The sequence below is a fragment of the Xiphophorus couchianus genome, chromosome 17 (genome assembly GCF_001444195.1).
Source record: "Xiphophorus couchianus chromosome 17, X_couchianus-1.0, whole genome shotgun sequence".
NCBI classification, from domain to species: Eukaryota; Metazoa; Chordata; class Actinopteri; order Cyprinodontiformes; family Poeciliidae; genus Xiphophorus; species Xiphophorus couchianus.
In genome coordinates this window covers 6,835,627-6,848,015 of record NC_040244.1, presented here as the reverse complement: position 1 = coordinate 6,848,015, position 12,389 = coordinate 6,835,627, and the positions used below count along the sequence as shown (strand labels likewise).

The window sequence follows — 12,389 nt, the reverse complement described above, 5'->3', positions numbered from 1 at the left end:
TTTGTCTCTGGGTCAGTTTGAGGTCAGAAACGTCTCAGCAGGTAAATAAATGTTGGAGGAGCTGAAGCCTCTCTGTTGCTCTCTCTGCAAACGCAGACTGAATTAGAGACGTGGTGCCAAAAGAGAAAAAAGTTTGACACATGTCTAAAAAAAAAAGAAAAAAAAATCTCTCCTGTCTGACGAGTTTGACCTCAGAGCTGATCCTTTCACAATAAGAGCTCATGTTTTACTGGAAACAGCCATGAGGAAAACGTGATACTTTAACTACAACACAGTTTTTCTATTAGATACTTCACAGATTGATAATATTACTGAGAATATTTAATAAAAGTAGGATTTTAAATTATAATTAATAAAAAATAGAATTAAATAAACATAATGGAATAAAAAATTAACAGAAACATATATTAATAATAATAATAATAATAATGGCATATTTATAATAAATGGTAAAATAGTACACTGAAATTACTTGTGAATTTCTGTAAAGTTACAGTATTTACGCATAAGCAATATCAAAAAGCAAATATTAAATGAAAATAATGAAAGTCATTCATATTTATTCATATTAATATTTATAGTTGCATTTCCATTAACCATGTAATTAGTGTCCTAAAAAGCACTATATATGTTTAATTTATTATTATTATTATTATTATTATGGATAATAATTTGTCATATATTATTATTATTGTTATTTGTAATAACAATAATTAATAATTGTGTTGTTAATTACTATTAAGCACACAAATGCAAGATTGTTTTTACAAAGTTAACAGAATATCAACAAATTTTTGCAAACATTTGTCATGAAAACTCCTCTAATGATTAGTAAAAACGTACTGCGCTAACTCATTACATTCAAGTAAATTCAGATTATAAATATTAATTTCTTTAAACTTTATGGCTATATTTAAATCAGGTGTTTTCCATTCTTTATAATCTAATCCAAAGTAGTGATTTACTTTTTTTTTTAAATTAGTAGAAATGGTGCACCATTTGATTTCAACATAATCTCATAGGAGGATTCTTTTGCAGTCCAGAAAAATTTTAAATTATTTCCTGTGTCTAAGTAAGCAAGTAAACATCCGTCCATCAGTCGCCTAAATTCAAATAAGTTCTATATTTAGTCTTCTAGATGTGAAAAAAGAAAAGGTCGGGATGTTTTTTGGTCCAAGCTCATCTCTGTCAGGCTGATTGTATCTGATCGATTTGCAGCATCAAGGAAGCTTTTATCTGAGACAGCACTATGACTCCATAGAGCGAAGATGAGGGTGAGGAAGAGGAAGAGAGGAAAAGCAAAATGCTCCACTGGAACTGAATCATGCATTTTAAATCTGTGCAGCATTATAGCACAATTAACATTTTTAAGTATTAAAAACTGTGACCTGACAGCAAAAACAAGCAGGAATTGCTGCATATTTTTGCCCAAATATTGAAAATAGTTCTTTCTCCCATAATTTTCTCATGCTAGACATTATTTAAGATCATTCATGTTGCATATTGAAGCTTAAATACTTCTTTTAGTGTTGTAGTTTGGCCGCCATCCAACAGAGGGCGCCGCTGGTCATCCTTAAGCGGAGCCGTTGATGCAGAAACAAAGATGGCGGACGGCGCGCCCCTTAGTAGGAGAGACAAACGGTCCAAACAGAGTTCGGTGTGGGATGGAAGACGTTATTTAAACGGTTTCCACTCTACAAGTTCCTTAAGTTGTTTTGAAATATAAACATTCGACAAGCTCCTTAAGCTTCACCTTAATAGCGCTAATTTAGCCGAGCTACGTGACGTAGCAGCGCCAACTTCTCAACTGAGAATGAATGATGAGCTATGAAGGTGAGGATAAAAAAAAAAAAGTAATGTGATGGAAAAAATATGACGCGAATAAGCAAGATAGATTTTGAACCCTAAGCGGTTCCTGTTTTGTTACATTTTATAAATATGTCTAAGTTTAACAGTACGAGAAAACCACATTTTTCTGTTTATTCTGTCAGTATTTAACACAACTGACACAAAATAATGCTGACAATTAATGATTTTCCTGTCAGATTTTAATATTAAGAGTAATTTAGTTCATGTTAAGGAAAGCTCAGGTTTTTAAGAAAATTGCTGCTTATCAATTAGTTGATAAGATTAATCAACTTTAGATTAACTCAATATATAACCTTCATCCCTAAAAACTAGTACAAAGGTGGCAGCGACATGGATGTTTTGCTTTATTGCTTTAAAGAAAAGTGAAAAACAATAAATAATGCAAATGGAAATTATTGAGCTCGTTTTAAAATATTATGTTATTAATTGATTTATTGCGACAGGCCTAAACAGAGTTGAAAATCTGACTTAGTTCTCGAAGGAGGAACTAAGTCAGCAAATTATTGTGAGAAGTTTCTGGGAGAAACTTGACCCAAGTTGTGCAGTTTAAAAAACAATATATGCAAAGACCTTTCTCATTATTCTGGATCATAGTTTGTGTGTAGAGGGTTTTGTGTTTCCCACTGTGGATCCATGTGGATGATCTGATGTTTGGATGAATGGACGGATCGGATTGTTGGATTACAACAAACTGCGTAAGTGAGGAGAGAGCTGCTGGAGATGACTGAGTCAGCAGTGCTGTGTCCATCCGCCGCCTCCTCCCTCCTGCCCTGTCTGTGTCCATCACACTGTGGCCTCCATTTGACTGTTAAATCAGCCACTCAGCACAACAACACAGGGGAAGAATGGCAGCTGCGCACATCCGAGGTCTGATCAGAGGCAGACAGACAGCAGAGCGAGGAGCCGAGCTTTCTATTGAGCAATGACGATGAGGTCTAACAGTGTTTAAGTTGGGAGATGGGAGCAGCCATGTGCAAACTGTCGTATAAAGTTGGACAGCACATGAGGAAAAAGTCGGCAGGTAGGATTGTGGGATTAACCAAGTGTTTATCAAAGGATTTAATCTAAAACATCTGTTTATGTATCCTGTAGTTCACCTGTTATTGATACAGATGCTTATTTTTCACAATTAAATGCGTAAATGTCAGGAAATGTAAATATAAACGGCTTCTTGTTTTTAAGAGTGTTCGCATTGTCCAATGTTTTTAGCATTCAGTTTTAATTCTCAGTTTTAAGGATGAAAACTGGATTGAACACAGGATATTACTGGAATTTCTTCAAAACGCTTAAAATTAACTTTTTTTCCTATAACTTAATATTACTGAAGAGTTTTTTAAAGCATGTTTTTACTAATTAAGGACGTTTTAGATAGGTTTTTATTCTTCATGTACGTAATTTTATACATGTTTATGATAATTATATTGATAATACTAATATTATAACATAATTATTTATTCACATATTGAATTCCAAATTAAATTGACCATAAAATAGATTAATTTTATTAAGTTACATTTTTAATAATCCAAGTTATTAAATAATGGAGCATGTATGTATTCATTTTACTTTACATATTTACAATGTAATATCAAAGTTAATTATATTTACTTATTTTATTTTAATCTTAAATTCATTTAAGTTGCTCAATAACTATTTACTTAATTCAAAAATTAAAATAATTTTTTTCCATTAAAGAATTCAATATAAATTTTATGACTTCATTTATTTTTATGCTACACTTCAGCTACGTTTCTAAGTTTTGTTAAATAAAACTAGTCTTTCCCACTGTCTTATTGTATTCATTTTGTATTCACTTGAATAAATATCAATCTTTTTTCATAGCTTTTGTTTTTGTTACAATTTGAATTATTATTCATTACAATTGTCAATTAGTTTAAGCATGTTTTTAACGAGTAGATAACTTGACTTTTCTTATACAGTTCTTACTCTTCTTATTGTCTCAGCAGCTTACAGATTAAACATGAAATATGACTTTAGAAACTATAATTGAAAAGTTTTTTTTTATCTGCTTACTGCGTTACTTTTGTTTTTGTTCACCTAATTTAAGTGACTAAAATCAAAGAGCTTTTGAATTAAAAGGTGTTAGTAAGTACTTATTGATTTTAGTGGAATTGTTGTAAAACTATAATGTGTATTTTTCACATTTATTCTCTCTGAGTATTTATTTCCTTCCATGTAACAGATATGAAAATAATCTGTGGACCAATACTGTACTCAATTTCCCAGAATGCACTTATTTATAAACAGAAAACATTCAGAATGTTTGTCTGTCTCAATCATTAGTTCTATTCATGCTTATTTTCCAAGTTATTTTATTGAAATCCTTCCTGTTTGTGCATTATTATTAAAATGTTAGTGTGTCCTGATGAATTTCATTTTGAAATCTTTCCTTTTTTTATAGTTTGCTTATCTCAGAATTTGCATGACGTTGGCTTTATTTGCAAAATGGGATCTACGAGCCCAACCGATGAGCTGTTGATTATCAATGGAGGATTTGCATACACCTTGTTTCTGCATGTCTGTGAAGCTCACAAATAACATCTTCCTCTTATTGTTTTGGCTCTCATGCTCTTTTATGCTGATGCAGACTCATTTCTCTGCAGGTTGTAAATATGCTTGTCATGCTGAATGTCGAGAGAGAGTGTCACTCGACTGCCATCCTACTGCGTCGCCTCTCAGTCAGGACCATCTGAACAACAACAACACGCCGCTCCATGTGAGTAAAAAATTAGCCGACGTTTGTTTACCTCAGCAGCTGTCTGTGTAAATGTCTTCACGGGTGGTTTTTTTTTCACAACATCTACACTTTTGCTTGTACATATGTGTATTTAGACGTTTTAATCATACTTTTGTTTCAAATCAGTTCCTCTAATTAGTCATATTTTAGAGGACGTTGCTGCATTTTCCTCCGTTCTATTTCTGTTAACATTAATGGAAGCGATAAACAATAATATTTTTGTTTTGAAACCATTTTCAAGTAATATAATAATGGCATTAGAAAGCAAGAACATATCCTTAAAGATAAACTTTAAATTATAATGAATATTTAACACTGGAACTGGAAAACATTTTAAATGTCCAAAATAAATAAACAAAACAACAGAAACAACAAATAAAATTAATTATGAATTCTCTATAAACAAAACTGTCCTTCAAAAAAGAGCTAGTTGAGACCAAAGCACCAAACTGAAGACTTTTGTCACCCAGTTTTTGGTAGAAAAAGAGAAAAGATGCAAATGGAAATTATTGAGTTCATCTTAATTTATTGTGCGATTAATTGATTTATTGCTTATTGCAACAGATCCAATCAGCTGTCTCAAATACAGCAGTGAGATGCATTTTAAACTTTTACAGTGTGATTATTTCATATTATTTGCTTAATTTTTTAGAAACCAGAGTAGATTAAAAGAATTTATTAAAAGTAGAAAATGTGTTGATTAAGAAGCATCCAGATTACATTTCTCAAGAAGATGTTTGGGTGCTGCAACTTTCAGGGCTTCAAGTTTATACTTTGTCAATTTTTTATCAGATAAAAGGTCCAGATAGTCAAATAATGTTGAAACTGGAATGAAGCTGGTATAATTTTACTAAAATTGAACATTTTGTAGTAACCGGGGTCGCCACATGATGGTGCTGTAGTAAAACATTCTGCCTCGAAATTTTCACCATTATCTTCTGCTTTAACAAGCAATACAGTCGTTGTATATTACACAGGGGAAAAAAAAGATAATTTTACTGAATCAGTAATAAATATTTTCAAAGATTTTAATTTTGCTCACCAACAACCACAGACAGTTTTTGAAATAGTTCAGCAGTCTTAGAAATGAGAAGATGCAACCATCAGGAATTGTGTTGAACTTTTCCAGAAAGTTTTAGTTTATTGTTTTGTTATTCCGGTCATATTAGCAATAACTGAACCCTGCTTTAGCATTTCTGCAACACATGTGCAGCAAATCAGGTTTTAAAGACGTCGCCATCCATAGAGCTAACACAGCTGCCTGCAACCACACACCCTCGCACAACAAAAGCATATTTTTATGAATGGACCACAATGCTGCACTCAGCATTACTCAGCACGGTTCATGAATGTGTGCAGCTCTGATTGGAAATGTGCTGAGATAATCTTGGTTCTGGAATAAAACCACATCAGTGTTGAGCAGCAGCAGAGCCAAAACCACAGCAGGCAGATCAACGGGTTTGATGTGTTGTAAACACAAAGGTGAAACGTTGGTCTCTAAGGTGATAAATCATGTCAGGACGAGGTAATGTGTGAACTCTGAGACCTTTTAGAACCTTATTCGATTCTAAATACACACATTTTTAAAAAAGAACACTTGAAAGAGACCCTTTAATTGCAGTTTTTAGTTAAAAATCCAGACCAGAAAAGTAATGGAGGCAAATCTGAGTTACTGAAAACTGTAGTATAGTGGTCAAAGTAGATCCTCATGTTTTGATGTGTAATTTGTGTATATGAAGATAAACTATCTGACTTGAATTCTTGAATGTTGGTGTTTCTGTGTGCTTGTGTCACACATCCTGCAACTGTTTCCTGAAAGGACAAGAATCTCAGCTGCTTATAAAAGAGCTCTGACACATAAAATAACTGCTAAAGTTACTAAAATTAGCTAAATGTGGCTGTAATAGAATAGTATGAGCTGCAAAACTACGCCATAATAAAGCAGAAGGGATGCATTCCCAGCTGTCCTTTAGGAATTAAACACCATTCTTATTGTGTGATGCATCCTGGGTGTGTGAGTCAGAGTCAATTATTCTTATACAGAATTTACTTCATAAAACACAGTTTTAAATTCAGCCAAATTCTTTATTTTTCTCTCTGCTTTTTGATGTTCCGCCAGTATTTCCATGTAAAAACCCAATAACAGCAAATTCTCATAGAAACCATCACAAAAAGTTAAGAGTAATTTTAAAAAATAACATATTTTATGTTATGTGTTTTACTTTAAACCAAGTTTTGATCACAAAGTTTGAAAGAGAAACACAAGGAATTCATGTTAGGTGTGAAATATCAAATTGTCGAGGAGAAAAGACCAATTCTGGGCCTTTTGAAGGTTTTGTTGGGTTTGCTCTATCTTCTCCACCTCTCTTGCTCCCCCTGTTGCTTCATGTGGCTTTTACCTAAACCCATCCGTCCGTACAGACAGGCAGACAATAGACTAACAAATTATCCAACTGACGATCTGACCAACTAACAAAATAGGTGGTCGAATGGTTGATTGGTTGGTCCAATCAACCATTCGACCAACTAAAAAATTATCCAATCAACCATCTGACTGACTTAGAAATTATCCAACAAGTCTTCCATCCATTCAACCAAAACTCCGACTAAGCGACCAACCAAACACACACCTATCTATATCTGAAGGATAAGTAAATCGGTTGTGCTCTCTGTAGTATGTGAACATCTATCAACACTTGTGGATTTACACTTACGTATATTCACACAGACCCGTGTCAGTTTACTGTAACTGCATGTATGAAAGTCCCGTCAGTGTTGCTGTATTCATGTTAAGAACTACAGTGTGACTCTTATATCACCCTTAAAAACCCATCTGCTATAATTTAAAAAACATTCTCACGAGATCCAGCAATGAATCGGGCTAAAAATAATTTAGCTGCAAATTAATAAATAGAACTGCTACAATAAGCAACAAAGTCAGCCATTATGCAGATACAGTTCAAAACGTTGATCATGGTCCATTAAACCTTGTTAGGAGGAAATGTCTGCTTAAAATAAACCACTAACAGAATTAACTGTCAATTTAATCATCTGCCTTCAATGTGTAGCACATGAAACCTGAACACAACAAATACTGAGAACACAAGGATACATAGATGATAACTCATTTTAAATCCTGGAAATTATATTAATATATACATTACATAAAGTCACAGTCTACAGCGGTAGCTCTTCTCCACTTTGACTTGTCCCCCTAAAAATACAGCATTCCTTTAATGGAGGTTGTTTATCAATTTAATAAGTTTTTAAAAGTAAATCTAATGAAAATATACTAAAACCTGTGAAAAAATACAAATGTAATACTGTCCAATATTCCTCTCCTGCCGTGCGATTGGTTTAAATGCAGGCAGATCCTGTAAATGATTGACAAGGAGCCCAAAGAGAGAATCAAATTAAGTTCCTGTGAGCTGGGAAAGACAAACATAGAAGCACAAGAGAAACCAAACCCATCACAGATTGGAAGAAACAACGAGAGTGAACACAGAGGGAAATGTCCATGAGTTTAAAAAAAAGTCTTTTAGTTTGGTTGCTTAATTTATCTGAGTCTGGAAGTGATTAAAAAACTCTGGAGTTTTCCAGGAAAACAACAGAAAACAGCACACAAAACTCTGTTGTTAAAAATTATATTAGTGGTTTGTACAATGTTAAACATACCGAAAACATCTGATGAAATACTTAAATAACCTGGCTGCTGTTGGATTTCCTTTAGCATCTCATGAGACCTCACCCAGCTTTATGGCCTGTGTGCCAGGTTCTTGTCTTGTGGGAAAGAACCTATCAGTGGGAAAGTATTGTTACGACGTAATTGATCACAACTTGGACAGCAGAGCATCTGTTAGTGCTGCTAATGTTTTCTAGTGATTAAAATTTTCTTGAAAATGGAGAATTCAAGTCTGCAAGTCAAGCTTTTGGTTTAACATGAAAGAGATTGCTAAACTTTGTAAGAGTCAACTTACAAATCAACTTATGAGGTTACATACTGTACATTGGTCGACTGGTGCAAACGCATAGCAAATAAAACGCACTGCAAACGTATGCATGGACAAATTTAAAAACGCACAAATACAGAAAAATACAAACAAAACAGAAAAATGCTGCAATCTCAGAAAATAGAAGCAAAGAGCTCTGATCAACAACACAAATGCACACAAAGAAATGCAGCATTTTGCCTACATTTTGAATTTTAAAGCTCATCATTCAACTTGGTCGGGATCCAGTAGTGCTGAATGAATACTTGTAACTTTTTCAGGAGTAAATGTTACATATATATATTGATACTAAAACCGAATGTGAATGTGGATCACTACATTAATAATACTTAATTGCTCAAAACTCTGGAATACACCAAATAAAACTGCGGGATACTTAGAGAAAATTCATCATAAAACATCAGGAAAGCAGACAATACAATCTCAAGTGGCTGAGTATCTCATCATCTTCTCCCTTCACTATCAAACATCTGAATTCATGCAGACATCCCTGTAAACAAACACCATCACCATGCAATTATCACACTGCTCTTCCTTTCGGTATATCTCTTCCAATCTTCTCTTTCCTCATGTCTTCTAATCAACAACCTGTTGTGTCACTGGAAACTAGGAAGATAGAGCACATCACCCGTTCTCCATCTTCCCTGAAGCTTGGAGTACAGGCTTTAAAATACTTGTACTAGTTTATAAATCACTGAATAGCTTAGCACCAGAATACATTAAAGGTATTCTGGTGACCTATTGTGCTTCTTTAAACACACAAAACATGTTCATTACATTTGTACTCAATACTATACGTCTTTGAAAAGCAGCAGTGGAGCTTCCTGCACAACCAACAAAGATGCAGAAAGTGGTTTCAGAGTAGTGCAAAGTCAACAATAAAACGCTTGTCTTCAATGGTAAAACCAGCTGACCAAAAGTGCTGGAGCTCCACTTGGGTTGCTAGATAATGAGGCTGGGCTTTGCTGAGGTTGCTAGGTAACGACACAGTTCCTACCGAATGTGAGTTAGCAATCGGGAGGTTTTTGAAACCACTGATTTTCCAGACACCAAAAATTTTTATCTTATTACCAAAAAAATGTTTGGTGTTTTTTGTAAGCTATTGAGCTATTTTTAGAAGCAGTAGCAACCCAAACGGAAGAACAAAAATGTGCAAAATGTGAATTTTGCATCATAAGTTCCCTTTAAAGACCTGCTGTTGTATCAACCTTCCTGACTATTCAGATTTTCTGGTTCTATTCTGTTCTGAGTCCTCAGAACCAGAACCAAACAGGGAGAAGCAGTTCCAATATTTGATGATTTTGTTAATGACATTAGAAAAAAATGTCACGTTTATTGTTTGCTTTGTTTTATGCTTTTATTGTATAAAGCACCATGAATTGCCTTGTTTTGCAGAGAGGGAGAAGTAGATCTGAGAAACTCATGCTAGTACATGAATTTAAACTGTATTTAGTGTTTTGTAGATATCTAGTCCTAAGTTAAACTGATCGTATAGCCTTTTAATGGTGAATCAGAACCCCTGTAAACATGTGTTGGAAAGAAAAACATTTCCAAATCCCACAAATTGTTTTCTAAATGAAGCAAGACACCAACGTTTCCACAGAAACCAAATATTCTCTGTCATTAGGAAGTGTGCAGAAATATCTGGGCATCATTCTGATGTCCTTAAAGAGATCCAGTTCCTCTTTTTTGGGTACTTGAACAAACGGATTGTCTCAGCTAGAGCTAGGACATCCTTTAGATAAAAAAAAAGTAAATTTAATAACTTAATATAAACCAGTGATTTAATTAAAACCACCAATCTATGCTAGCATCACTTTCATCTACAATCACCTGGAAAACAGTTTCTTTTGCTGATCAATTTTCTAATAATAGACAATAAATCAGAATAAATTTTTAAACTGCAAAATTAAAGTTAACATTTTAAACAATTAGTTATCTAAGAACTGTAATAAAACAGAAAATACATTTGGATAACAGCAGAACAAGGGACAGAGATGAAATATAACACTCACTTTTGAACTGTAATCTTTTATGGATTGTCTGGGATTAAATCCTCAGTCTGACAAACAAAGCTCTAACATCATCATCTGAAACAGGACACCCGTCTACAGCTTAGAGACCCACCAGCAGATGGGTCCTTCTGATTTCCTCCTCAGTTTGGGGAGCTAACATTTGCAGCATCACCAACTGTTATTCTGAGATAAAACATATATAAAGAAGCAGAGAGATTTTATGATATATTTGTAAATCTTTCTGTAACAGTAAATATACAGTGTTTCATTTTGATATTGTCAGCAATTATGTTTTCATAGCTATTGCTATTTGCCCCCACATTTATCAAATCTTTTATAAAGATTTGTTTTTGAGCCAAATAGCTGCTACTGGTGAGCTCATGATTTTTCTTTTAGCTCTGGAAATATTGTTTTCATCAAATCCAAGTTCTATCGCAATTTATAGAACTGCAGTCATGTTTCCTTTCATACAATTTAATGTTAAAGGCATGAAGATGTCCATTAAGATCTCAGACGAGCCCCCATGTGTGCCATTGTCACTGTGTGCTAATGGATGCTTTTTACTGTCTAATTAATGTGAACCAAACCACTGAGAATGTAGCTTGGCTGATTCATGGTATCCTGCAGTTTGGCTGTTTTTTTATGTTTCTCTTAGCTTCAAGAATATTGTTTTTCATCAACATTCACTGCTGCAGCCTTCTTGTTGCCATATGTGTCTTTTGAGCCAATTTCAAGTTATTAACCAGGAAATCTTTATTACAGATTTTCTATATTCAGGTCTTGGACTAGCCCTAAATAACTTAATGTCCTTTCTAGTATGTGGTGGATGTTTAAAATCAAGCAAACAATAAAGAATTTGTTGAATTTAGTTCTAAATTAAACTGAATAGAGCTGGATAGAAATTTTCACAACAATGTTAGAGTAATGAAGGGCTTTTATAGTTGATATAATGAAATGAAAAAAGGCTACATAACAGCACAGAGAAAGCATAATTTACTACAACAGAAAGAACAATAGAATTGAACAAAAACACAACAAAATATGTTTCATGAGCATGGTGTTTTTTAATCTTCTTTATAACATTATGTCTTTCTGCTGTCAATAATATAGAATTTCAAAGGTTCGTCTATATATGAGCTAGTATTAGCATGTAGCACAACTAGTTGCAACAAGAAGTTAGAAAAGTTTGGAATTCCAGCTAGTTATATTGTTCTTTATATCTTTTTTATTTCTTTGTTAAAATAAATGTAAGCAGATAATTAGTATAATTAATATGTTTGAGTATTTTTGATTAGTTAAAGCTTCTATAAAAATAGTTGTTGCAGCAATAGGTAACTAACCAGTCTAAAGATGGTAAGATGCAAGGTAATAGTTATGCAAGTTGTATTTAATGCTTAATCTTTCTCCTCAGATGCTGTGTTTACATTTATTCTTTGAAAAATTTCTCAAACTGCCTACTGGGAATCTACAAACTCAGATCTTTTTCAGTTGTGTTTACTTGCTCAGGATAAAAGTCTAAACCAGATCTCCAGATCTGTCAACTCAAAACTCTAACCCAGAATATTCTCTTTCACATGAATGGAAAAAGTATTTTTGTCCCGTTTTTTGTTGGTGGTTCAGAGGAAAACTTAGATACCCATCAGGGTGGGACTCCCCAGTGAACTGCTATCTGTCATGTTGCACAGCATTTGTTTGTTTGTGCTTAACTCAGGTCCTGTCCTTATCCTGTTGGATGAT

General features: G+C 33.7%; 1 protein-coding gene across 1 annotated transcript in view; it reads left to right on the top strand.

Moving 5' to 3' along the window:
* Nucleotides 1–12,389, top strand: part of rassf3 (Ras association domain family member 3) — a 56,482-nt gene that overhangs the window by 6,434 nt on the left and 37,659 nt on the right. Inside the window, exon 2 of the mRNA XM_028043948.1 lies at nt 4,494–4,606. Coding sequence (XP_027899749.1) covers nt 4,494–4,606 — 113 coding nt within the window. The remainder of the gene's footprint in view (nt 1–4,493; nt 4,607–12,389) is intronic.